At 44.0% G+C, this 23,386-nt stretch overlaps 1 protein-coding gene and 1 long non-coding RNA gene across 3 annotated transcripts; one reads left to right on the plus strand and one right to left on the minus strand.

The window, feature by feature from the left end:
* Positions 1–408: 408 nt before the first annotated feature.
* Marveld2 (MARVEL domain containing 2) lies at positions 409–23,341 on the minus strand. Of its 2 annotated transcripts, none has more exons than XM_021250686.2 (6): positions 23,064–23,341; positions 15,738–17,145; positions 8,089–8,234; positions 7,670–7,841; positions 5,676–5,726; positions 409–3,488 (listed from the first exon to the last, which is right to left on the minus strand). In XM_021250686.2, exons 2-6 carry the CDS (start codon positions 16,872–16,874, stop codon positions 3,366–3,368), a joined length of 1,629 nt encoding a protein of 542 aa, XP_021106345.1. In that variant the 5' UTR covers positions 16,875–17,145; positions 23,064–23,341; the 3' UTR covers positions 409–3,365. The 2 variants fall into 2 exon arrangements, with proteins under 2 accessions (XP_021106345.1, XP_004872892.1); XM_004872835.3 differs by lacking the exon at positions 23,064–23,341 and adding an exon at positions 13,955–13,990 and having other exon boundaries at positions 15,738–16,874.
* Positions 8,230–17,180, plus strand: LOC147820900 (uncharacterized). Its single transcript, XR_015448033.1, has 2 exons — positions 8,230–10,778; positions 15,565–17,180. It is a non-coding gene; the product is annotated as an uncharacterized LOC147820900 (long non-coding RNA).
* Positions 23,342–23,386: the final 45 nt, after the last annotated feature.

The following is a 23,386-nucleotide window of genomic DNA, read 5'->3' on the forward strand; positions in this document are numbered from 1 at the left end:
TCTGCAAATACCACCAAAATCTTTCTCTACATAATATGCTCATATAAATGCATATACAAAGCAGACAATGAGAGGATGCGCTCCAAAATGTTAATACCATGCCCGGCTCCAGTTTCTTTTCTTTTTTTTTTTTTGGTACTGGGGATCGAACTCAGATCCTTCTGCTTGCAAGGCAGGCGGCGGAATCACTGAGCTAATTCCCCAGCCCCTCCAGTTTATTTTCTGATCAGAGAAAATACTTTCTTTTTGGGGGGGGGGCCGGTACTGGGGATTGAACTTGGGACCTTGTGCTTGCAAGGCAGTCACTGGAACCACTGAGCTAAATCCCCAGGCCTGCAGAGAAAATACTTTCAAGAACATGACTGCATCACAGGAATGCTAAGACGCAAACAAGGGCACACAGAAAACAACAGCTAACTGTAATTTTAATTCACCTAAGTACTGGTATAAAAACTTAAAAAAATTAATGTTACAGCATGGTTTTCAAAGATTAGCACTTATAATTGTAGTAAAATAAAGTTTCACAAAGTTAAATATCCTTAGCATTTAATTTCAATGTGAACCGAACCCTTTATGGTCAACCACAATGGCAATGCTTTGCTCTTCTGTTAAGTATTTCTTCTTAAAGTGAAATGCTAGCATGGGCCTCAGAAGATCAAACAAAACCTGGTGGTGTAGTCAGAGGTGCCAGCCTGGCCTCACAGGTCTCTAGGTGTTACCCCTGGGCCGTGCGGGAACCATGGAATAAAACATTCACCATCAACACAAGCACGTGCAGGGTTCATGACAAAGGACGTACAAGTTCATCCTGTGACCCAATTTCTCTTTCTTTTGTTTGTTTTTTGAGACAGGGTCTCTCTGTGTATTTCAGGCTGGCCTTGAACTCACTATGTAGCCCAGGCTGGCCTCAAACTCACAACAATCCTCCTACTTCAGACTCCCCAGTGCTCAGATTATAGGCGTGTGCCATCATGCCTGGTGACCAACACATTCTAAGCACCTGCTGTCTTCGTGCTTTCCTTTAGAAAACTCTGAACATTGTTTGAATGGCAGCTCTATCAGGCAGAAACTGCTTCTATACCTGGGAAACTGCAGACACATCCTGCTGAATGGGAGCCAATAACAATGAATATATTAAATATTAAAAAAATGTTATAGTGTTTGGATTCAACACAGGACCTCACACACACCAGGTAAGTGCTCTACCACGAAGCTATACCTCCAGGCCTGAAAAATTTTTAGTTTTTAAATTTTGTGATGGGGTCTTGCTATACTGCCCAGGCTAGTCTAGGCTGAAGAAACCTCTTGCGTCAGCCTCCCAAGTAGCTAGGACTACAGGGATACGCCACTGCACTTCACTGTCTGATAATTTATTTATTTATTTTTTTGGTACCGGGGATCAAACTTGGGACTTGGTGCTTGCATGGCAGGCACCAGAACCACTGAGCTAAATCCCTGGCCCTTTGATGATTTTTTAAAAAAGTCTTTGTTGGGCCGGGGATTCAGCTCTGGTTCTGCTGCCTGCCTCGCAAGTGCAAGGTCCCAAGTTTGATCCCCGGTACCAAAAAAAACCCCCAAACAAACATGGTCATAAAAAAAAAAATCTTTGTTTATGGTAACAAAAATAAAACCTCTCTCATGAATAAAGTCTCAAAGCCAAGATGGTTCTTAGTAGATGGAGCTTCCCAATAAACAGAAGGGAGAAGCCTAGTAAGTGGAACATCACCGGGCACTGGATGCCATCACAGAGGACAGGAAAGACAGCAACAGTCACATTGTCCTGCTATCCACACATGTAGGACAGGCTGGGCAATGGGCACAGAGGTGTGTGCACAGTGACCCTAACTGCAGATTCGAGGCAGAGCCAGGTGTGGAGCCACGCCTGCAATCCCAGCACTCTGGGAGGCCGAGGCAGGAGGACTGTAAGTTCAAGTCCAAGCTGGGGAACTTATCCACTTAGTGAGAACTTTTTTCAAATAAAAAAATAAATAAAGGGCTGGGTATGTAGCTCAGTGCACAGGCCCTAGGTTCAATCCCTAGTACCACAAAAAGAAACAAAAAAGGGCCGGGGATTTAGCTCAGTGGTTTCATCGCTTGCTTCGAAAGTGCAAGGACCCGAGTTTGATCCCCGGTACCAAAAAAAAAAAAAAGAAACAAGACACATGGGCTACAGTAGAGCCCAATGAGCCAGAGAGCCAGAGCGAAGTATTCACCTAAGGCTACGCGTGGTGAGAGTTGACTACACAAAAAGATGGTTATGACACACAAGGCCTTGTGCTAAGCAGGCTGGGCTTGCTGGACCTTTCCTAGGGAGTTTATCCATGTCCCAGACTCTTCCACAGAGTCCACAGACATGAACAGGGTCTGTCCTAAACGCTATGCAAACACAAGCGCATTCAGCCCTCATAACCGCCTCGGAGGTACCAGGTGTGACCTTCTTCGCATTTCCCACAAGAAACAGGTACATTAGCTCAGTGGTTTCGCTGCCTGCTGCGCAAGCACAAGGACCCGAGTTCAATCTCGGGTACCAAAAAAAAAAAAAAAAAAAAAACAGGCACAGAGATTCAACAACTTGCCTAAGATCACAAAGCTTGACAATGTTGATCTTGGATTTGAGAGAAAGAATAATTTTCCCTAAGAATTTCTCTTGGGAAGAGACATTTGATGTAGAAAAATTCCAGGAACCTGCCTGAGAAAAGAGCAGTACCAGAACTGGTAGCCCACTTGCTCAGCACATCCTGAGGATATGATCTCTACAACAATGCATTTGGAGGGGGGGTCTTGGGGTCTCGAAATGTAGTTCAGGCTGGCCTTGAACTCACTATGTAGCCCACACTGGCCTTGGACTTGTAGTGATCCTCCTGTCTCAGCTCCCATCATACTACCACGCCTGGCAGTCAATGTTTTTTTTTTGGTTCCGGGGATCAAACTCAGGTCCTTGCACTTGCACAGCAGGTGGTGAAACCACTGAGCTAAAATCCCTGGCCCAGTCAATGTATTTTTATTTCTGCTTTTTTTTTTTTTTTTGGTATTGGGGATCGAACTCGGGTCCTTGCACTTACACAGCAGGGGGCGAAACCACTGAGCTAAATCCCCAGTCCGCAGTCATTGTATTTTTAACAAGACAGACAAACAGGAAAGTGCTAGGATGAATCCAGGGTTTCTCCCATTCTCAGTGAAGGCGCTCGGCAGGTCTGGTTTGTTTTGAAACGTTCATGTGAAATCACACTGATCAACATTACTTACTGGGAAAGCCAACTAGGAGCCGATTCAAGGCAACTTGCTTCTCTACTTCAGTGTCTGGCATAAAAAGGGCAGTAAATAAATAGTAAGTTGACTATTAAAAAAGTAGTTTCAAGTAAGGCTTAAGAATAACCTTGTATATCCCAATTCATTATTTTGTCATAGTCTTGAATTTGTTGCTTTATGTGAGAAAGTTTACTCTTGAGGTAATCACAGCGTTCTTTTTTTTCCAAAAATGAAGGATCCTAGAAAAGAAACACAGCTATTATTTAGCATTCAGCTTCGTCAGCAATGAAGACAAACATCCAACATCACTCAGAAAATGGCCCCATACATCCCAATTCCCTTTGGCAAACTGCAACACTGACCTTATCAGAACACAGCCAAGTGCTCTACACTTTCCTTTCCTTTTCTTTGGTGGTACTAGAGATTGCTCAGAGTTTCATACATGATAGGCAAAGGCTCTACCACTGAGCTACTCCCCAGCCCCTACTTTTACTTTTTTATTTTATTGTATTTTTTAGTACCAGGGATTGAACTCAAGACCTCGTGCTTGCCAGGCAGGTGCTGTGCCACTGAGCTACATCCCCACCTTCCCTTATTTTTTTAATTTATTTTTTTGTTTTTGTTTTTTATTTAAAAAATTTTTTTTCTTCCCTTGTTTTTTAAAAAGACTTTATTTTTTCGAGGAGTTTTACCAAATCAAGTGGGAAGAACAAAGGGGCAAACTAAAGGCAGCTTTACTTTGGAGTATATAAAAAAGTAAATAATAAGTATAGAAAAGAGTAATCAAGGTGGCTCCGCCTCGGACTGTGAGAGGAAGTGAAAGGTGTGAAGATGTAAAGTGAGGTAAGCGTTTGGAAGGAGATAGGGTGAAGAGTTGTGAGTCTGACCTCATTTCCCTTGGCTGCGGCAAGGATAGAGCAAAAAGAACTAGGGCACAGACTCTAAGAAGAGCCGCTCAGCAGCCACCAGTTTTCCCTATAAGCAGCATCTTAAGAAATACAAGGCATCATGTTGCAGTGATACACGCTTACCCATGTTTACAGCAGCACAACTCACAGTACTGAACCTGGGAAGCAGCCAGCATGCGTATCCACAGAGGAAGAGATGAATAAAGAAAATGTGGTATTCATCCACAATGGAGTACTACTCTGCCACAAAGAAGGATACATCTGAGTCATCTCTAGGAAAATGGATGCTCCTTGAGACCATAATGTTAAGTGAAATAAATCAGACACAGAAGGTTAAGTATTTCATGCTTTCTCTTATGAGAAACTCCAAGTATACATAATTTAGGAGCAAAATAAAAGATAGATGATAGGAGACAAGGATAGATTTAGTGAGATGGGAAGGTCTAGGGATGGGGAAGACAGAAGGAAAGAGGGGAGGGGAAGTAAAAAGGATCAAGACGAGAGATGTGTATGTTTCAATTCCCCATGGTGAGTGTACTTATTATGCATTGCAAACATACTGTACTAATAAAAAGGGGAGAAAAAAAGAAACACAGGAGAGCCCCCTTATTGGGGGGTGCATTCTAAGACCTGCAGTGCATGCCTGAGACCAGAAACACTGAGCCCTTTATATATATTATGTGTTTCTGAGACTTACACAGGTTCAATTCATAAGTCGGGCACAGTGCAGGATCAGGTTCAATTCGTAAGTCAGGCACAGTGCAGACTAACGATAACAACTAGCAATAAAAAGAACAATTGGGACAGTATACTGTGGTAGAATTTTGATCATCAGTACTCTGAGCTTGGGGACCATCGTTAAGCAGAGCTAGGGGTTCCGTGACACCAGCCCAGTTCCCTCGACATTCAGTCTGGTAACTGAGACAGCAGCCGGCAACTGCAGTGTGGGGATGTGCGGGCTGTGGGCTGATTTACACCAGGGCAGGATGGGGCAAGTGGCGCGAGATCTCGTTACATCACTCACAAGGGTGAATGATTTAAAATTTAGAAATTAAGCCATGTGTAATGCCAGACACCTGTAATCCCCGGCACCTGGGAGCCTGAGGTAGGGGGATTGTTCTGAGTTTGAGGTCAGCCTGGCCCACATAGTGAGTTCAAGGCCAGCATGAACTACATAACAAGACCATGTCTAAAAACAAACAACGACCGGGGGTTTAGCTCAGTGGTTTCACTGCCTGCCTTGCAAGCGCAAGGAGCCGAGTTCAATCCCCGGTACAAAAAATAAAATAAATAAAAACAAACAACAACAGTAAAAATAACATACGAATTGTTTATTTCTGGAACTGTCTATTGATTAGTTTTGGACAGTGGTGAACTGTGGGTAAGTGAAACTTTGAAAAAAAGATCAAGGACAAGGAGGACGACTGCACCTCAGCTAAAAGAATCTGAAGTCTGGCAATGATTCCCCCAAGTACCTGGCTAAGAATATACTGTGAGAAAGAAAACTGTTTCACTCACATTCTTCTTCTTCTTAAACTCTTCATGGATTCTGGAAATTCTCTCATGTTCCTAAAAATAATATATTGTACATTTGAGTTAAAACATTTGCATTTATTCAAATCATATCTCAAATAACACTGGGTATCTATTAGAAAGAAAACAATTTTAACTTAAAACTATAATGAGAATATTCATATACAAAATCTAATTAACCGGACACATACTTGAGGGCCCACTACCTGCAGTCTTCAGGATCCAGGGATGGCAGAGAGCAAGGCCAGACCCCATCCCAGTGCCATTGCTCCCAGTTGTGGGACCCTGGCAAGGTAGTCTTCCTCTCTAAAACTCAGCATCCTGATCAGTAAACGGGAATCATAATCGTAAGAACCTCAAAGGGTTGCGGGAAGGTTCACTTACAAGTAAAGTCCTTGGTACATAATAACCATAGCAGGTTTTTTCTTTTCTTTTCATTCTTTCTTTTTTCTTTTTTTTTTGGTGCTACTGAGGATCGAACTAGGGGCCTTCGCACTGAGCTACCTCCCAAACCCTCCTCATACCTTGTTTTGTTTGTTTTTGGTACTGGGAATCGATGTCGGGTCCTTGCGCTTGCGCAGCAGGCACTGGAACCACTGAGCCAAACCTGGCTTCACACCTTGTTTTGAGACAGGGTCTTGCTAAACTGCCCAGGCTGGGCTGGAACACTTGGGATCTTCCTGTCTCAGCCTCCCCGAGTGCTGGGGTTATAGGGGTGCCCCATTGCATTCAGTTCTTGAAGTAGCTATTATAATCATTTATCATTCCCTTTGGAAAGTTCCTTTCATACAATTAGGTGTTGGGATTAGGAGGTTGAGACTCTTGAAAATAGCTAATGTGGGCCAGGGATTTAGCTCAGTGGTTCCACTGCCTGCCTTGCAAGCACAAGGACCCAAGTTCGATCCCCGGTACCAAAAAAAAAAAAAAAAAGAAAAAGAAAATAGCTAATGTAAGCTCCTTATAATTTTATCCTGAGTTTTACAGTAAATATAAGGTTTGTTAACAGGTTGAATCTTTCCAAAGGCAACAGATTATTAGAGCAATACCCTCATGGTATCCATGTAAATGATTGCTACAAAAGTTAGATAGAAAAAATACATTGTAGCAATTTTTAGTTCTAAAAGCTTCCTCCAAGAACATTTTCTACCACCTAACCACATCCTCTTCCCAATGTTGTTGTTTTTTTTGTTTGAGACAGGGTCTTGCTATATAGCCCAGGCTGGCTTTGAACTCACTGTGTAGCCCAGGATGGCCTCGAACTCATGGCGATCCTCCCACACTTCTGTGGGGACATGGTCGGACCAGGACTGAGCCCTGCAGACTGCTGCCCAGCCTGAGAAGTTAACTTCAGGTTCAGCCAACCCTCTACTTTAGTAAGGACTGCAGGAGATGCTGGTGACACCTGCCCGACTGTCACTTGGTTACCTGCTGGCTGTGTTAAGTTACAGACCCTTGGGAATGACTGGCTCACAGTACAGGAACATCATGTCAGCCCCTCAGCTCTGCTGCACCCAGGACCCTTCCACCTGCCAAGCCACCTGGTCTCAGGGAGAGCATGCCATCCAAATCGAGTCTATACCAAGTGCACAAATGCAGACCTTGGGCCCTGCTCTGAGAACACATGTCGAAGTTGGGCCTCTGGCTTTGGTTCTCAGCCAGACTCTGGCTACCCTCCTAGCTGTGCTCATCTGGGCAGTGGGGCCTGTTCACTGTTCCTGTAACCCTCTTTCTGGAGACTTGGTCTTGCTATGTTGCCCAGGCTGCCCTCAGGCAATCTCCTGCCTCAGCCTCCCCAGTGCGGGAATTATAGGTGTGTGCCCCTACAACCTGTTAAATGGTAATCTGGACCAGTTATTATCTTGAAGATCTCAAGTGTTTTCCTAGGTAGCAGACAGATGGTTCTGGATTTTTGCAACAGTCAGTTTGTCTGTCCTCTAAATCTCAGTGCCCCTCTACCACAGGCAGCTGCAGGCACTGACCTGTCGGTTTTCTGAGTGGTGTGGCAACCTGCTCATCACAGCATCCAGCTCGTCCAGCTTCCTGAGGACAGCCTGAACTTCTGCAGATAGCTCCTTGTACTCTGAAAACTGGTCCTGGAACACAGCTTTGTAGCGCTCTCGTTCATCGTCTGTTTGAATCATAGGGTATTTTCTAAGGGAAAAGCATAAACCTAAATTTCACCAGAATAAGCTGAATGAAAATCAGCTTAGCTTACTCTCTATGGGCCCCATGTTAGCTCTGATTCGCCTCTTACCCCCTGACTACTGACACCTGTTCACACAAATGATTTTTAAGAGCATTTACCTGCAGGCGACAGGCGCATGAAAGGCCTGAGTAGGACCCTTCAAATGCTCCACCCCACCCCCCAGTCAGACCAGTAAGTCATACCGATACTCACGCCACATAGTCGGGCATCACAATGGGTTTTGGGATGTGGCCTGGGGGAATAGGGCTACTCAGCAGTTCTGGCTTTGTTTTTGTTGTTCTCAATTCTTTGAAATTAACTTCTAGGTCTTTCTGTCTGTCACTGGTGACTATTTCACACTATAGAGAGGGAGAGACAGGACAGATATGTAAACAGGAGCAGAGGAAAAATACCTGCAGAACCACTGAGCTAAATCCCAGGCCCTAACTGCTTAAGAAAGAGTGCGGAGGGGTAAGCAGAAGGAAACTGGAAGTAGTTACCAGCATCTCACCTGAGAATTGCATGCTTGTTCAATTGATGGACTTGCTGATTTGCAGTACTGAGGATTGAACTCAGGGCCATACCTGTGCTATGGTAGAAAGAACTTTACCACTAAGCTAAATGTCCAGCCCTTCTTCAAATTCTGAGACTGAGTTTTGCTAAATTGCCCAAGCTAGCCCCCAGCTTGCAATCCTCCTGCCTCAGCTTCCCAATTAGCTGGATTACAGGTGTGTGCTACTGTCCCTGGCAGAATTCTCTTTTATGATCACAAATGTGTACTGTTTCTGTAATAGCTAAAGGGAATATAACAGTTTCAACCCTGTATGTCAAAGGTGGACAGTGAAACACCAAATGAGAGGGCTTCATACTTAAAGATTTATACCCTAAGTATAAAAGTTTTTTATTTTTTTGAGACAGGGTCTCACTTTGTAGTTCAGGATGGCCTCGAACTCGCAGTGATCCTCCTGTTTCAGCCTCCCAAGTGCTGAGATTACAGGTGTGGGCTAAAAGTATTTTAAAGTGCAGTTCAAAATAAGAGATTTAGAGGAAAAATGGAATAAGGCTATTTAAATGGAAAGAGAAAAATGAGAAGAATCTATTACAAGCACCCACTAGGAACAACAAAGGGGAACAAGTTACACTGTTCTCATTTTCTGAAACAAGCGAATTAGCTCCTCCTGCCTCAGCCTCCTGTGCCTCCCACGCTGAGGTTACAGGCGTGGGCCACCATGCCTACCTTGTTTCTGTTTGTACAGTGCTGGGGACCAAACCTGGCCTCCTGCACTCCAAAGCAAGTGCTCTGCCACTGACCATACCCCCAGCCCACGCTGCCCTGATGCATTCACAAGAGTAACACGAGGAAACCTGTGTACATCTGTGTAGTTTATCATGCATGTCTTGCAGTCCCTGATGCTCCAGGAGCAGCTGGAGAGGAGTTCGGGATGAACAGGTCAGGTAAACCCTCTCTGCTAGAGGAAAGCCCAATCAAGCTTCAGAGCAGCAACCCTACTTGTCCATTAACCCTGAGAGCCTTCAAGGGGGACCTGGGGCGGGGGAGACAGGAAGGTGAGGAGGGAAAGGGAAATAAGGATCAAGATGCGACAGCCATATGCAGCGATTCCCAAGATGAGTGCAATTATTATGTATTGCAAACATACACTTAAAAACAGAAAGAAACAGGCAAACAAAATACAAAACAGGATTTTGAAACCTTGCTCTCTATCTTCTGTATCTTGCCGGGCAGATTTTAGAGTGCTTTGCTTTCCAACTTCCCTAACCTGAGGCAGCCTCTGAGGTTTGGTTTAGGGTTAGCTCACTATAAACCACCACCTCCTGACTTGCCGCAGCGTGGCCAGGGCATGGACTGCTGAGCAGCCAGAGCAGGAGATAGGAGGGAGCCTGCTGGAACTGGCCCTGGGCCTGGGCCCAGAGCACCAGGACAGGAAGGGTGGCCACGGGAAAGTGCTAGCAGGGAATTCCAGAGAAGGCACTGGTTTGGTGTTCATTCTGCTGTGTTCCTGGCTGCTTCAGGTGCCATTTCTTCATCTCATGAATGTCAAGAATGAATCGTGGTTTAAACATTAGGGGATACTCTCTGGGCTTGGGTAAGTGGATTTCCGTTTTCTGGCATCTTTCTTTAACTTCTGAATGTCTACGATTGCGTGTGGCCTAGGAAGCTGCTCGGGCGCACGTTGGTCCTCTGGATCTCCGAGACAGTCCCAGGCCCTGTCTCAGGCATTCTACTCACAGTCCCGGACTCTGCCCAGGGGTTACACTGAGAACAAGAGCCCATAATTATTTTCCAGGTAACATTTTTTAGAGCGAGAATGATTCATTTTCCTTCCTTTCCGGGCCCTAACTCTCAGATCTACCATTTTCTTTTTCTCCTGTGTGCCAGGCAGGTGCTCTACATGGAGCTACACCCTCAGCCTTCCTGTCCATTACCGTCTAACCTTGATCTGTCTGCTACATCAACACCCTTTTCAATCTGAAATTCCCCACCCACATAATATTATTGTAGGACTCTGGCTATTGCAACTGTTCCTGGCCTAGGGAATTTCCGAGTTCCTGGTCAGTTCTTCAGGGTGGGATGTGCTGCCCAAAGCCACTATCCTGGGAGGGAAGACAGCTCTCTCCATTGAGTCATGCTCACTACATCCCTGTGCTAAGCACAGAAGATGGCCAACAGGATCAATTAGGGAAGCTGCATTTAAACCTCAAAGGGCCAGTTTTATTAATTGTTTAACAATAAGTTTTGTCCTGCCTAATTTTTTATTTTTTGCCTTTTGAGACAGGGTCTCACTATATAGTTCAGGCTGGCCTTGAACTCACTGTGTAGCCCAGGCTGGCCTCGAATTCGTGGTGATCCTCCTGTGCCTGCCTCTGGAGCCCTAGGATTACAGGTGCGCACTGCCATACCTGGCTTACACTGCCTAATATGTGACACAGGTATTTATTAATGTAATTTCTTAAAAGCTTAAATTTTAAAATAGGTAATCTATACATATGGTATATAATTCAAAAGGTTGGAAAGGGTATATAAAGAAAAGTAATCCTCCCCTGTGTCATCAGCTAGCCAGTTGCCTTCCTAAATGGTAACAACTACACATTATCAGTTTTAGGGTATCTAATTTGACAGCTGAAAAATATCTTCCTCTAACTTGCTCTAATTAGTAGTATTGTCATTAAGAACAACTCTAATTGGGTTGGGGATTTATTTAGCTCAGTGGTTCCACCGCCTGCCTCGAAAGCGCAAGGACCCGAGTTCAATCCCTAATACCAAAAAAATTTCAACCCTAATTGAAATGTATATCCTGACAGCAATAAATATTTTTTAAAAATCAATGAAATATGCCAGGTATGTGGCCCACACCTGTAATCCCAGCACTTGGGAGGCTGACATAGGATGATCGCCTCATGTTCGAGGCAGGCCTAGGCTATATAATGAAATGCTGTCTCAGGGGGAAAAAAAGTTAAAAGTATTTCCTCTTTTTTCTTTTTTAAAAATTTTACTTTTGAGACAAGGTCTCAATATGCTGCCCAGGTTGGCTTCTAACTTTTGATTCTCCCACTTCAGTACTATAGGCACACAGCCTTGTGCCCAGTCCACCAAAGGTGGACTCTGGATACAGAATTATAGCCTTTTATTTTGTGAGGTCCTTTTGGTTTATTTTCATCATTTCTTGTTTTTCAGTGCTAAGGATTGAGCTAGGGACTCTCCCATGCTAGGTAAGGGCTCTCCCACTGAATTACATCCCCATACCTGTTCCAAAGGTATTTTCAAAATATATTCACTTAACAAAACACTTGTTCAAACTCACAATCAGGTAGAAAATCAGACAGGATATGAACAGGCAGTTATTAGGGATGGAAATGTAAACATGACATACAAAAATGTAAAACTTCATTCTAGATTCAAAGAGAAATGCACATTATAATTACACGGGCTGCCATTTTTCATGATGAGATTGAAAGATGTCAACAAATGACCTCAGCCTGCATTAGGGTGGGGCATGGCTGTGGGGCTGCTGGGAGCAGAAGCTGGTTAAAACCTTTACCGGATAATCTGGCAATCAGAATAAAAATGTGTGCCTGTCTAATCCCCAGAAATTCAATTCTCAGAATTTATATTTGAAGGATATTTGTAACATATGGGAAATGAAGTTGTATGAATAGATACTTGTAAGTACAGTGGAGCCTCAAGTTACAACGGGCTCAACATAGCAATAACCTGGGTTAATTAGGTTAATGGAAGATTCATCTGCCTCTTGTTATCTGTAGTGTGTACCCAGGTAAACATCCAGAGCTCAGCTGTATTGACTTACAACCAACTTGAGTTTCAACCAGCTCTCGGGAACAGATTGAGTTTGTAAGTCAAGGGTCCATTGTATAAAGTTACTCACTGTAGCAGTTCTGTCTTTCCCAGTGCTGAAGATTGAATCCAGGATCTTACACAGGCTGAACTACGGCCCCAGTACTGTAGCAAGTGTTTTTAATAATGGAAGACTGGAAACAGTCCAAGTCAGTGATGGCAAATCTTTTAGAGCTTTCAGTGACAGTCAGCTACAGCATCCGTGCCCTAGGTTTGCTACCACTGGGCTAAGTGTTTATTTGCAGTTAAATAAATTATGGCATACCCATGCAGTGCGATGCTATCCTGTTATAGAAAAAGAATGCCCAAATTCATTATAGATTAAAAGTGTCCAACGATGTGGCACGTCTAAATCCCAGCACTCAGGAGGCTGAGGCAGGAGGACAAGTGAGTCAAGGATAGTCTGAGCTACTACACAGTGAGTTCAAGGCCAGCTTGGACTATATACTGAGACCCAGTGGTTTGTTTGGTTTTGTTTCTTTTTTTTTTTGGTACCAGGGATCAAACTCATGACCTTGTGCTTGCAAGGCAGGTGTGGTACCACTGAGCTAAATCACCAGCCCCAAGATCCTGTCTAAAAAAAAAAAAAAGCTGAGGTGTATAATGGATGTTGGGAAATGGGTAGAAAGTGTTCAAATGGGAAGGGGAACAAGGGAGAAAGGAGGGAAGCAAGAAAAAAAGTGAAAATAGTGAAAATAGAAGGAAAAAATGGAAACAAAGCTCCCATAGAGAGGGAAGGGAGCTTGAGTGGGGGAATGGGATAAAATAAAATTTATTTTTAAAAAAAGGCAAGCATGGTGGCCCACACCTATAATCTGAGCACTTTGGGAGGTTGAGGCGGGACAGCAAGTTTGAGTTCAGTCTCGGCAACTTAATGAGACTGCCTCAAAATAAAAAATAAAAAAGGGCTGGGATGTAGCTTACTGTGGAAGTTCAACCCCAGTTCCACACACACACACAAAGATGTAGTATATACTAGTAGTAACATTGCAAGTGCTCATGCGTACAAGTGTAAAGTGTAAAAAGTAAAATTCAAAGTTGTCTACCATAGACACAAAGATGAGAAAGAAAGAAAGATAAAAATAGATGAGTAGAATTATTATAATAACAGCTGGGGATTTAGCTCAGTGGTTCTACCGCCTTGCCTTGCAAGAGCAAGGTCCTGAATTCAATCCCCGGTACCAAAAATTATAAAAAATACACGAATAAATAAGGAAAGAAAGAAAGAATGAATTATAATAACAGTACCTCACCAAATCTTCTCAGCAAACCTGTGAGGCAGAAACTATCATCATTCTAATTTTACACAGTAAGAAACAGAAGCACGGAAAGGTTAAATAACTTGTCACCCAATAGTCAATCCTGGAACAAGAATTCCTGACACTACAAAAATCTCACATCTGAATGTAAACTGGGGAGGACAGAAAAGAACAGCAAAACACTTTAAAGGGAAATTAAGAAAATGTGGGAGATACTTTCATTTAAAACATGAACAATTTAAAAAAATTAACAATTGAGTGGAGCTATAGATAAGACTGTCTCATATGAGTCTTTTAGTATTAGAAAAAGGTGAAAAGTCCTCATATGAACTCAATGTAATAGTTGCATTTTCATGAAAGGATTTACTATGTAGACAAATAGATACGAGAGAAAAGTATTTAACAAATCTAGACCCAAAGCATAATGTGAAGTAAACTTCATTCTTACCATTTTTCTTTTCGATGACAATGATGATTCATGGATCTAGAACAGAGAGTTCAAATGATTCTTTGAGGTGTGAGCTACTTTGCAAAGTTCCCGTGCATCTGCACCCCCAGCCCAGCCCCAGCTCCAAGGGCTGCGCCTCCTCTGTTGCTGGGGTCTGTAGGCCTAGAATGGAAGGGCTGCTACTGGGGTTCCTTGGCAGTCAAGAACAGAGAGGACTCATTAGAAGGGGGATGTAGAGACCTTTAGGTGAGTTGCTAGAATTATCTAGAGGTTGTATTTATTCCTGGTTCCCATTAACTTGAATGACTAGAGTTGAAAGAGTTATCCTATTAAATTAATAGAAAAAAGTCAAAGGCCATGGCCAGGTGTGGTAGTGCACCCCTGTAATCCCAGCACTTGGGAGGGTGAGGCAGGAGGATCGCTCTGAGTTTCAGGCCAGCCTGGGCTACATAGTGAGTTCAAGGCCAGCCTGAATTACATAGCAAGATCCTGCTTCAAAACAAACAAAAACAACCAAACAAAAATCAAAGGTCATTACATCTTCTAACCTTTAGGAAGTTACAGCAACATACAAATAGGTATAACCTTCAAAAACAGGTGACAGGTCTAATCAAGCACTATGAAAAGGCTAGTAGAGGACAGGGGTTTAGCTCAGTGGTTCTGCCGCCTGCCTTGCAAGTGTGAGGTCCCGAGTTCGATCCCCAGTACCAAAAACAAAAGGCTAGTAGAAATGAGTTTTTGTTGAGAAGGAAATAATATCGTATCATTGTTAATAATTATGGTATTAACACAGAATTTTGAAATGCTAAGATTTAATAACTAAACTTGCCATGGTGGTGCACACCTATAATCCCAGCATTTGGGAGGCTGAGGTAGGAGAATGGCAAGTTCAAATCCAACCTGGGCTAAACAATGAGTTCAATGCCACTATTGCTGGACAACACAACAAAGCCCTGTCTAAAAAAACAAAAAACAGAAACAAAAACGAAAACAAAAAACCCAAAATTTATTAAACTGGTGTAAAATTATGAGGAAGAAGGTGAGTCTCAGTATCTGGATTTCATACTGATTAGAATTTGTAATACTTAGCCAATCATGGTGGCTCATGCCTGAGGCTGAGGCAGGAGGATTACAAATTTGACCCCAGTTGAGCAATTTATTGACTTAGACTCTGACTAAAACCAGAAACTGAAAAAGGCCTGGGGATGTACCTCAGCACAAAGACCTTAGGCTCAGTCCCCAGTAACACAAAGAAAGTACTTTCATCCTGCAATTTAGCATTTTTATGGGTTTTTACATGAAAGAATCAAGATTTTTCTCATATTTTTTAAAGAGTGGGAAGGGAGATAGTGGGGACTGGGCCCAGGGCCTCACACATGCTAGACAAGCACGGTACCACCAGCCAGTACATCCCTAGCCCTTTAAAAAATTCTATTTTGAGACAGGGTCTTGTTACCGAGGCTGAGATCAAACTTGCTGCTGCCTCCGCCTCCTGTGTCACTGAGGTTACAGAACTGTGCCACCCCACTAGGCTCAAGTTTACTTTAATACGATACTTATTTTACTGAGCACAATGCTCTTTACTGAAATTCAAGTGTTTTTCTCTTTAGTGTCCGCTGGCGATAATAATGCAGTCAACAAACTACCGCATCTAAAGTCTTCTTGCAGTAACAAGCAGAATTTCAGAGTGAATCATCTCAAAGAAATTTGAGTACTAAAATCTACGTCAAAAAACTTTGTTTTGAGGACGAGGAATTTTCAACAGAGAAGCAAGCCCACGTACCTCCTGCTGCTCCATGTACTCGCGGTGCCTGCGCGCGGCCTCGTGCCGCCAGAGCTTCAGGCAGACTAGCGCGCTGATGAGATAAACGATCATGTTGATGAACAGGAAGATCATGGCTGCAATCTGGCCCCCTTCCACCCGGCAGAAGCCCACATTCATCGGCGTGTTAAACACCGGGTAGTAGCACAGCCCCCCTCGGTTGGTGTCGTTCACGTAGACGATGGCCGCAGCCATGTACAAGATGAACAGGGCCACGCTGATGCCGAACTCAGTGAGCGGCCACCAGTTCGAGTCCAGCAGGATGGTGCGGTAGTACATGGACATGCCAAGCACCAGGAGGATGATGGTGGTGATCCAGGCCAGGCTTGCCACCACCAGCACGAAGGGGGTCTTGGGGCCGCTGTAGTAGTAGCCCCCGTAGGCGCTGCCCAGGCCCCCCACACCCCCCATGGCGTAGGGCTGTGAGTAGCCGAACATGTTGTACCACTCGTTGTCCTTGTGGATGTAGGCGGTGACGCAGGCGAAGACGCCGGCGCCCAGCAGCAGCTGCACCACCCCCAGGAGGCGCAGCAGGCCGGCCCAGGACTTCATGTAGGAGTAGCGCAGCTGGTACTGCTCCACCTTCTCGCTGTACGTCCGCGCCGTCCCCGTGCCATGGCCCAGCGACGCCCAGGGGTCGTGGGCGGACATCGGGGCCCCAGCCCCTCCGTGGTCCCCGCAGGACTCAGGGGGCGAGCGGTGGCGGGTTGGCGCCGGGGAGGACGGGGGCGAGCACTCCACGCCTTCCGAGATGTACCCGCCGTCGGACATGTACCCCACGTCAGACCCGGCCAGGGCCCAGCTCGGGGCCGCTCTCTTCCCTCGGAAGAAGTCCTTCCAGGAGTCGGGGATGAAGCGCCGCACCGGCTTGAGATCGGGGGCCACGGCTGGCTGTTCTGTGTCACCTGAGAAGAGGTCTGGGCCTAATGGTGGCTGTAACGGGAGAGGAGGAGGTGGCAGAGGATCGGCGCTCAAGGCCAGTTCACTGTCGTGAAGACTCTGGAGGGTTCGTAGGGTGCCACTGGGATCCGCCTGATCCCTTGGGACCTCATTGTAGCCCCAGTCCCGAATCTTGGATCTTCCATCATTTGACGACATTTGTGATTTTCACACCTATGGTCAAGATTAAAGGTATCACTTCTTGTCTGTTTTCAGTTGTCACTTATGTATCTTTTCAGCGATGCTGATTTTATTCAGTTAGCAAAAAATATTCAGGAGACCAACATGATTCTAGTTACTAGGATACATAAAAATAATAAATGTATATTTTCAGCTGGACCTGATGGCTTGACTTAGTGTCTCGAAGTAAAAATAAAAAATGTGCTGAGGATGTAGCTCATTGTGAAGATCCCGGATTCAGTCTCCAGCCCTGCAATAAACAAATAAATAAATGTAACAACTAAATTACTGAGGAATGTAGTTATTATTCTATACCATTTAAAGCACAATAAAAAATGTAAACATTAGCTCTGAGTGAGACAAGACCCGCAGTTAGCTCAGGGTGTGTGGTGGCACACACCTGCTATCCCAGCTAGGCAGGAGCCTGACCTGGGAGGTAACAGAGTGAGACTCAGCCTCATAAATAAGTAAAAGGCATGGAAATTAAACAATAGTGTACCCTCTTGCATAATCAATGGTCACAGAAGAAATTGAGGAAGGAATTAGTTCATAGAATCGAACAATAATGCCAGCACCACACACAGGAACCTGCAGGACACAATGAAAGCATTCCTAAGAGGGAAGTTTACAGCTGCAAATGCCTGCATCAGAGTGAGCCCAAATAAATAAAATCATGATGCACTTCAAGGTCCTAGAAAAACACAAACAATCCAAATCTGAAGCTAATACAAGGAAGGAAATTACAAAGATCAGATCAGAAATTAGTGAAACAGAGACTAATAAAACAATACAAAGAATCAATGAATCAAAGAGCTGGTCCTTTGAAAGAATAGCTGGGCATGGTGGCAAATGCCTGTAATCCCAGAACTCAGGTGGCTGAGTCAGGAGGATTGCTGTGAGTTCAACACCAGCCTGAACTACATATCAAGACCCTGTCTCAAAAAGAAGAAGAAGAAAAAAAGACAAACTTCTAGCCCAGTGATGGCAAACGTTTAGAGCTTTCAAGGATACAAACAGCCCACTGCAGCACATAGGTTTGCCACCACTGCCTTAGCCAATCTCACCAAAAAGAAAAAAAAGACCTAAATCAAGGTAGTTAGAAATGAAAAAGGGAGAAATCACAACAGACTGTCAAAATTCAGATTATTAGTAACTACTTTGAGAATCTGTGCGCTAATGGAGAATTCAGAAGAAATGAACAGACTCCTAGATACATATGAACTACTAAAGCTGACCCAAGAAGACATAAAAACTCAGGCTAATCCAGTATCGGGCAATGAAACTGAAGAAGCAATAAAAGAATAACAAAAAACGTACCAACTAAGAAAAGCCCAGGACCTGATTGGATCCACAGCTGAATTCTACAAGAACGTTAAAGATCTAACATCAATTTTACTCAAACCTTTTAATGAAATTCAAAGGGAAGCAGTTCTCCTAAAGTCATTCCTGGAAACTAGCATTACCCTGATTCCAAAACCAGAAAAGGACCTCACTAAAAAAAACTATAGGCCAATCTCTTTAATGAACATAGATGCAGAAATCCTCAGTAATATTTTGGTAAACAAAATGCAGCAAATCATCAAAAAGATTATACATCATGACCAAGTAGGCTTCATCCCAGAGATGCAGGGACGGTATGACACAGTAAATGTAATACATCACATAAACAGAAGCAGGGACAAAAATCACATGATCTTCTCAATAGATGCAGAAAAAACATTTGACAAAATCTAATATACATTCGTGATAAAAACCCTGAGGATGGGGCTGGGGATTTAGCTCAGTGGTTCTGCCGCCTGCCTCGAAAGCGCAAGGACCTGAGTTTGATCCCTGGTACCAAAAAAACCAAAACAAAACAGAAAAACAAAACAACCCTGAGGAAAATAGGTATATAAGGACCTAATCTCAATCTGATAAAAGCCATTTATGAAATGGCCAACATAATATTAAAATAGAGAAAAGCTGAAAGCTTTCCCTCTAAAATCAGGAATAAGACAAAGATGTCCGTTATCACTACTCCTGTTCAATATAGTTCTTGAAACATTACAAGCAAGTAGGCAAGAGAAATAAAAGGATATGTATAGGAAAGTAAGAAGCCAAATTATCATTATTTGTAGATGACATGATTCTCTACCTAAAGACCCAAAAAATTCCTAGAATAGCCAAATTTAGTAGTGTAACAGGATACAAAGTAAATACAAAAAAATCAATAGTGTTCCTCTATACCAATAATAAATTCATGGAGAAAGAAATTAGGGGAGGGCCGGGGATTTAGCTCAGTGGTTTCACCGCCTGCTGTGCAAGTGCAAGGACCTGAGTTCAATCCCCAGTACCAAAAGAAAAGAAAGAAATTAGGGGAACAATACCTTTCACAATATTATTAAGAAAACTGAAATAACTAGGAATTGCAGTAACCTAGGCAATGAAGTGAAAGACCTCTACAACAAAAACTACAGTACTCTGAAAAAGGAGATGGAACAGGATATCAGAAAGTGGAAAGGTTATCTCCTGTTCCTGGACAGGCAGAAGCAATACTGTCAAAATGGCCATACTTCCAAAACTGACATACACATTTAATGCAATCCCAATCCAAATACCAACAGCATTCCTCACAGAATCAGAGAAAACAAACCTAAAATTCATATGGAACCATAACAGACGCAGAATAGCAAAAGCAATTCTGGGCAACAAGGCAAAGCTGGGGGCATCTCAATCCCAGATTTCAAGTTATACTACAAAGCTACAGTGATATAAAATGGCATGCTACTGGCACAAAAGCAGGCATGTGGATCAATGGAACGGAATAGAGGAGGCAGAAACAACCCCAGACACCTTCAGCTATCTGATCTTTGACAAAGGGGCCAAAAACATACCCTGGAGGAAAGATAGCCTCTTTAATAAATGGTGCTGGGAAAACTGGTTATCCAAACACAGAAGATTGAGTCTAGACCAGTATCTCTCACCCTGCACTAAACTAAAATCAAAATCAATCAAATATCTAAAAGATAAACAGAAACAGTTAATCCCTGGAAAGTAAAATAAGTAAATCTCACAAATACATGAAAAAATGTTCAATATCTCTGGTCATTAGAGAAATTCAAATTAAAACAACAGAGATTTCATCTCACTTCAGAAAGAAACAAATGCTGGCATGCAGGCGAGAATGGGGTTCCTTCGCTGTTGATGGGAATGTAAACTAGTACAACCATTATGGAAATCAGTATGGAGAGTTTCAAGAAACTAAGACTAGAACCATTCCACCCAGCTATTCCCCTTCTAGGCATCTTTCTGAAGGAGTCAAGATATCATATTACAGTAATACATGCATACCCATGTTTATAGCAACAGTTCCTAATAGCTAAATCTTAAAAGTGGCCTATGTCCATCAACAGAGGAATGAATAAAAAAAGGTGGTATTTATACATAATGGAGTACTATTCTGCCATAAAGGAAAATAAACGAGTCATTTGTAGGAAAATGGACGAATTGTGAAACCATAAATTTCAGTGAAATAAATCAGACACACAAGCTCAAATGTCACAGTTTCTCTTATATGAGCAAAACAAAATATAAAGAGCAAAATAAAAGATAAATAATAGAAAAAAAGAAAAAAGAGATGGAAGGAGGGGGTAGGAAGGGTAGGGAAAAACTGCAGCTGGGATGGAAGGGAGAAGGGTAAGAAAAAGAATTAAGATGTATTGTGTAAATGTACCAACTCCTCACAATGAATGTAATCATTATGTACTACAAACATGTATTAACAAAAAGTAAGTAAAAGAAATACTTATGTCTGATTTATCCAAAAGCCCTGTAACAAAACATACTGACCCACACTCACACTGCTTTGGGATGGCCACAGAAAAGCAGTCTGTTAAAAAAAAAAAAAAAAAAAAGCAGTCTGTTAAAACAGCACCATGATGGCGCAGGCCTGTGATCCCAGCACTCAAGAGGCTGAGGCAGGAGGATCACTGAGAGTTCAAGGCCAGCCTGGGCTACATAGTTCAGGGCCATCCTGAACTACAAAGGGAGACCCTGCCTAGAAAGAAAACACCAAAAACAAAACCCAAACCAAAAAAACTCAGCACCACGAGCCCCTTCCTTCATGAGTGTCAGGTTTGAGGATTGGCTTCTTCTCTCTCAAACAGTAACATGGATTCTTGATTTTAAAAATTGAATTCTCAGAGGAAAAACTGCCAAAGGCTAACATTCCCCAGAGCCACAAAACAGCAGCTGCAATGGCCGGGAATGGCATTCATTCCAGGGATAAGCTATAGGGGATTGGCTGCAACCACAAGAAACCAACTTATCTCAGGAGGTATTCATCTGCTGAAAAAGCACCAAAAAAGGACTTTGACCTTTACCAAGACTGCTTATTTCTTTCATGAAATTGTGGATCCGAAAACATACACCAAAAAATTTTTAAAAAATCATCTGCTAATATAACTACCAGGTTTTAGGTACAATGAATTTCTCCCTCAAATTGCTTGTAAATGCAGGGTGTGGTGGTGCAGGTCTGTAATCCCAGCACTTGGGAGGCTGAGCCAGAAGGATCTCCATGAGTTTGCGGGCAGTCTGAACTACATAATGAGACACTGACACTGTCTGAAAAACAAAAAACAATAAAATAAGAAAAGGAACCCAGGTGATGTCAAGGACACAGCCTACTCACAGAGGGTAGTATGTATTATTGCTAGACTGGAACCTATCACCAAGGAAATGGGGTGGTGAGAAGAACTCAAGAAGGAATTCCAGGGCAGGGTCTTTACAAGGGCACTTCCCTTCTAGGGGATTAACTGTGACAGTCCTAGCGTGGTGTCCATCAAAGGCAGACCTCTATAGCAAGGGTTTTTCTTCTTCTTTTTTTTTTTTTTGGTCCCTTTGTCTTTTCTCTTTGTTGTCCTCAAAAAGATTAAATCTGGCTGAGGAAAGAAGATCACAAGTTCAAACTCAGCCTTGGCAATTTAGTGAAAACCTGTCTCCAAGTAACTAAAGAGCTGAGTTATAGCTCAGTGGGAGGATCCTGGGTTCAATCCTCAGGACAGCGTAAAAAACCAAAAAGTTCAGATTCAAGAAATGCAAAGCACTAATATAGCTTTTGATGATACCTTTTTTTTTTTTTTTGGTACTGGGATCGAACTTGGGTCCTTGCGCTTGCACAGCAGGCAGCGAAACCACTGAGCTAAATCCCCAACCCAAAGACAATCCAGTTTGTTTGTTTATTTATTATTTATTTAGAAACCGGGGGTCGAACTCAGCTCCTTTCGCTTGCAAGGCAGGAGCACAACCACTGAGCTAAATCCCCGGCCCTTAATATAGCTTTTGATATATCTTCCTAAGAAATTTAGAACCAAGCCGGGTTTAGTGGCGAACGCCTGTAATCCCAGCAACCAGAGGCCAAGGCAGGAGGATCCCTGTTGAGTTCGAAGCCAGCCTGGGCTACATAGGGAGTTTGAGGCCAGCCTGAACGGCATAGCCAGACCCTATCTCCACAAAAAAAAAAAAAAAAAAAAGAAAGAAAGAAAGAAAGAAAAAGAAAAAAGAGAAAGAAATTTAGAACCAAAAGCACACGTTAACTTCAGCAAATTTCACAGGACATCTCTCAATTCCTAAGATACACACACTGTATATGCATTCCCAGGACACACCGTTGCTTAATTAATTTACAGAAAAAGTCAGATTTACAGGAACGGATCTAAAGCATCTTCACCCAATCAGACCGCTTTTCAATGTTTGAATAAAAGGTAAAAACTGTAAACTGAAGAACTGTGGAAGACAAACAGGTGCGACTTTGGAAGAGAAGGTCCTGGCGGCAGCTGTCGAGTCCTGGGTCCGTCCGGGCCGGGCCGGGCCGGGCCAGGAGCGGTGCAGCGAGCCGTGCCCGCTTCCGCCGGCCTCAACTTCTGCCGGCCCCGGTGCGGAAGGCGCTCGGCCAGTCTGGGAACGCCGGTGTCCCCGTCGGCCGGGGGGAGCCCCAGGAGCCCCACTCCGCCCTCCCTCCCCGGTGGCCGGAACTCCGCGGGGCCGGCCAGCGGCCTAGGCGGCCACCCACCTGCGCCCAAAAGGACGGAGGACGGCAAACTGCACTTGGGCGCCCGCTGGCCTCCCCGCTGCGGCGGCGCCCCCGGGATGGGGCGGGGACGCGGGCGCCCTCCCCACCGACCCACTCACCTGCCTCACCTGCGGCAGTTCCCGAGTGCTCGCTGGCCCTGGCCGAAACCCAACTGGGCTCCCGGGTGGGGCGGGGCGGGGCGGGGCGGGGCGGGGCGAGCTAGCCGCACCCCCTGCTCGACCCGCCCCACCGCTGGGCCCCGCCGCGGGCGCCAGTCTCAGGTGGGACCTCTGCGACCCCGTCCTGGCCGGATTATTCCCTGCCTTTTCAGCAGGGTCTTGCTGTGTTGTTCAGACTAGCCGTGAACTCACTACGTCTCAGACTGGACTGGCACTAGCTGTGATCTTTGTGTCTCAGCTTCCCAAACGCTGGGTTCATGGGC

The sequence above is a fragment of the Heterocephalus glaber genome, unplaced genomic scaffold (assembly GCF_053883595.1).
Source record: "Heterocephalus glaber isolate CG9 unplaced genomic scaffold, H.glaber_assembly_v1.0 deba00001788, whole genome shotgun sequence".
Lineage (NCBI taxonomy): Eukaryota > Metazoa > Chordata > Mammalia > Rodentia > Bathyergidae > Heterocephalus > Heterocephalus glaber.

What these genes read in the sequence shown, in the direction of transcription:
- Marveld2 (XM_004872835.3), bottom strand. Translation starts at nt 16,874, where the DNA reads ATGTCGTCAAATGATGGAAGATCCAAGATTCGGGACTGGGGCTACAAT. An exon ending in AGTACATGGAGCAGCAGGAG is followed by an intron (nt 13,991 to 15,737) that starts GTACGTGGGCTT and finishes TCTCTGTTCTAG; the next exon opens with ATCCATGAATCATCATTGTC. An exon ending in AGTTTAAGAAGAAGAAGAAT is followed by an intron (nt 3,489 to 5,675) that starts GTGAGTGAAACA and finishes TTTCTTTTCTAG; the next exon opens with GATCCTTCATTTTTGGAAAA.